At 56.9% G+C, this 3,749-nt stretch overlaps 1 protein-coding gene across 4 annotated transcripts in view; it reads left to right on the forward strand.

Moving 5' to 3' along the window:
• Window positions 1-3,749, forward strand: part of Ldb3 (LIM domain binding 3) — a 59,270-nt gene that overhangs the window by 31,142 nt on the left and 24,379 nt on the right. For all 4 annotated transcript variants that reach the window (XM_033761732.1, XM_033761731.1, XM_033761735.1 and 1 more), the window contains one exon: window positions 1,770-1,915. In XM_033761732.1, coding sequence (XP_033617623.1) covers window positions 1,770-1,915 — 146 coding nt within the window. The remainder of the gene's footprint in view (window positions 1-1,769; window positions 1,916-3,749) is intronic.

Below are 3,749 nucleotides of genomic sequence, written 5' to 3' on the forward strand. Positions count from 1 at the left end.
CCCTGCTTCAAAATAAAAAGTTAAAAAAAAAAAAAAAAAGGCTGGGAATGAAGCTCAGTTCAAAGTCACACAAACATATCAGGTTTCTCGGTGGAGGGTGAACAAGCTGCTTCCCCTCTCCACTGCAAAATCTTAACCTGTGGGCCTTGCTACTCACACACTGACAACACTTGGAGGAGGGTGAGAAATGTTGTGCAGTGGGCGGAAGTCTCCCAATTTGGAGTGGGCAGCACTAGGTGCTGACACCCGTGGGCCATGCAGCCTCCCCTTGCCCTGCTGACTGCAGGCTCTTGTTCTGGGGGTCACCATCCATGGCAGGCCCTTCTTCCCTCTGCCTCGCTGAGAGTAACAAAGGCTGGAGTGCAGCTCATTGGGGGAGCACTTGCTTACCACACACAAGGCCCTGGTTTCATCCCAGTACTGGGGAGAATAAGAGCAAAAGAGCCTGGGAGACCCTGGGAGAGCCTGGAGGGCGGCCCCACAGGGCACCAGATAGAGCAGCAGGGGTTGGGGGGCTGAGTCCTGAACCCAGAGACCTCCTCTCCTTGCACATGGGCTGGGAAGGCACTGGGCTACGGGGAGCCCATGGAGGCAAATGCTCAGCAGCCCAGCCTTTCACGGGAGCCGCAGCAGCATTCACTTCCTGTGCCCACTCTGAGTGGCACAGGGCCCAGAGCTCCTGTTCAGACCTGCGGCCTGTGGCCCATCTCCCCCAGTGCAGGCCAGCACCTCCTAATACTGTCTCTTCCTCTTCCACGAGGCCGCACTCCGCTGGTCTTGGCGTAGGGCTCTCACCGTGGAAGGGCAGGGGTGCAGGAGGGGACAGAATGGCCTTGCTCACTGGTGACCATGGAGCTCAGGCAGGACAAGTGTGCTTGCCGCAGGTCTGGGATGCTTGCTTCCTAAGACTACTCTGCCTTTGCCTGGTCCGGCACCGTCCCTTAGGGCCCCCTCCCAGACCCTTAGAGAGCAGCATGCTACCTCACCCTACAGTTCTGCCCGGCAGAGAAAGGCAGCCGGGGCCACTGGGAAACAGGTAGAAAGAACACAAGAAGCCGCAGGTGGGACAGGGGTGCGTCCAGGGGTCCCTTTCTTCAGCACCCCACCAAGGACCCATCTGTCCTGGCTTTGGCCTTGTGGTCCCTTTTGGATGTGAAAGACCCAGGGAACCCACATTTCCTGAAAGGCACTTATAAACTTCCTTGGTTATAGTGAAGAGAAGAGGTCTGGGGAACCTTGGATAAAATGAGGTTATACAAGCTGCTGGGCCAGGGTACAGGCCAAGCACAATGTCTCCTGGGGCCATGGACTAGGATACGGTCTCTTCTTTTCTCCCTCTCTTTGGTAGTCCCTGGGCCACACGTGGGAAGAGGCTCATGACAGCCAACCAGCCCAGGAGGGAACGGAAACTCTGTACGGAAGTGGGGTGTTTGCTGAGAGGGTGCAGGGTGGCTCCCCATTAGCGTATGGCTGCCTCCCATAACAGCAGGGAGAACCGTGGAGGGAGCCCAGCTGTGATGGCCTCCATTTTCCCCTGCCTTGGCCTGCTGTCCCTGGAGACAGTCTCTTCCCACTGACAGGTGACTTTTCCATGTGTACGCTGGTGGTGGCTTCCTCCCTCTCTCCAAAGGAGCGGCTTCCTCCTCTGAGCTCCCCATCCTGGGGCTGCTCCCCAAGAGCATCTCCAGGTTCCTCCTCCTGAAGATCACAGCTGCAGGCCCCAGGACCCCCAAGACCACCCTCACTGTAGCCCCTCCCCTCTGATCCAGGCCCCAGACCTCAGCCTACAGCCCTGCAGCAGCCACCTCTCCGGCCCCGCCTGCCCACACCAGCTACAGCGAGGGTCCGGCCGCCCCTGCATCCAAGCCCCGGGTTGTCACCACTGCCAGCATCCGGCCTTCGGTCTACCAGCCAGGTGAGCAGGGGGTGGGAGGGCTGAGGGTGCAGGTCAGCTGGGATCCTGCTGCTGGAGTGCAGGCTAGAGACATCCAGGCTCAAGCTGGGGGAAGAGGGCTTGCGGGACAAGGCTGAGAGCTGTTCCTCCATGAATCTGGGCCCAGCTCAAGCTGGCACAAAAAATAACAAAGATGCCACAGGCTTTGGGCCTACCTGTTGCATCGCAGTGGGACCTGGTGCAAGCTGCTCAACCTGTCTGGTCTGTGGTTTCCTCACTGAGAGGGACTACAGCTCCTGCCTCATCAGTGCCTAGGGGCTCCTCTGGGCATGGATTTAGCCATGCCCTCTGTTCTGCTGGCAAAGTTGGGCCTGATTCCCAGGGCCTGAGGGTGATGCCAGCTGCTGGGCAGTCCTTTCCCCCTGCCAATGCCCGCTGAAGGACCCCAGGGCTCTCCAGCCAGGGTGTGCCCAGGTTGGGGAGACCACGTGTGCCCTGGTACACAGAGGTGCCCACAAGGGCTCCAGGCATGCAGGCTGAGTCTGGGCAGCATCCTCTCCCTCCCTGCAGGTTCCGACTGAAATACAGAGGTTAGGCAGGGTGGGTCTTCACCCTGTGTGCGTCCGACTGGGGCCTGGCATGAGGAACACTCAACGAGGGCACAGGGCATGCAGGAAGACATGGACACAGGGCCAGGAACCACCCAGACAGGCAGAAGCTTGCTTCTGCACTCTGATAGCTGTGCAGCAAGAGATGGGTCCCAACTGTGCCCAGCATGGCCCCTGGTACCCTTCCCGGGGTGGGCAAGAAGCCACATGCTTTCCACTTCAAGAATTGTACTTTCAACATATTTCTCTTTATGGTTACCTTGAATTATGAAAAATAATAGTGATTTTGAATTTACAGTAGTGATCTAAGCATTTTCCCAAAAATTATTATACACACAGATTTTGAGACTTTAAAAAAAAAGAGCAGTTTTAGCCAGGTGCGGTAGTGTACACTTGCGGCTAAGGCAGGAGGATTGCTGTGAGTTCAAAGTCAGACTGGGCTACATAGCAAGTCCTCTCTCTTACTCTCCTTTTCTCTCTCAGAAAAGAGAGAGAGAGAGAAAAAACATAGTTTTACAGCGAGATGGAATGGAAGGTACAGCATTTTCCCATATACACTCCCCCTTGAACAGCATCCCTGTTTATCAACACCCCCCCAATACCAATTTTCCATATGACAAACTGATCAAAGGAGAAAGCTAACGGCTTGTTTGAAAGAATGGGGTAGGTCATTGTAACGGGCAGGGTAGGGACAGGGAAGGTATTCTCTGGGTCAGGCAAGAGTGCAAGTTGGCAAAGCAGTCACAGGGGCAAAGCAAGGCACATACAAAGTCAGGCGTGGTGATGCAGGCCTGTAATCCCAGCACTGAGGGAGGCTGAGGCAGGAGGATCGAAGTTTGAGTCTTGCTAGAGTAACTGAGACCCTGTCTCAAAATGAAAAATCAAAAGGTCCGGGGCCATAGCTCTGCGCTGGAGCATCCCTGGGTTCAGTCCCAGTCGGGGTTGTGGGTATGGCACATCCAAAGTCTAAGGGTGCGACCCGTCAAGGCAAGTTTGTCCTTGTCTGCAGAGCAGAGTAAGGCAGGACCTGGGCACCTACCCTAGACTGAAACAGGGTGACACCACGTGCACCTCGTGACCACTGGCCCGATGCCTGGCACCCCGGAGGCATCCTCTATGCCCGTTCAGGAGCAGGGACAGAGCTCCGAGGTCTCCACTGCACCGGAGGAGGTGGCGCCCAGGCGGGTGTTCGCAGGTGACAGCGGACCACTGGGTGTCTTCCGGGGCGGGCTCCGGCCCCGCCCCCG

This window comes from Fukomys damarensis, unplaced genomic scaffold (genome assembly GCF_012274545.1).
Source record: "Fukomys damarensis isolate Sample0158 unplaced genomic scaffold, DMR_v1.0_HiC HiC_scaffold_1, whole genome shotgun sequence".
Classification (NCBI taxonomy): Eukaryota; Metazoa; Chordata; class Mammalia; order Rodentia; family Bathyergidae; genus Fukomys; species Fukomys damarensis.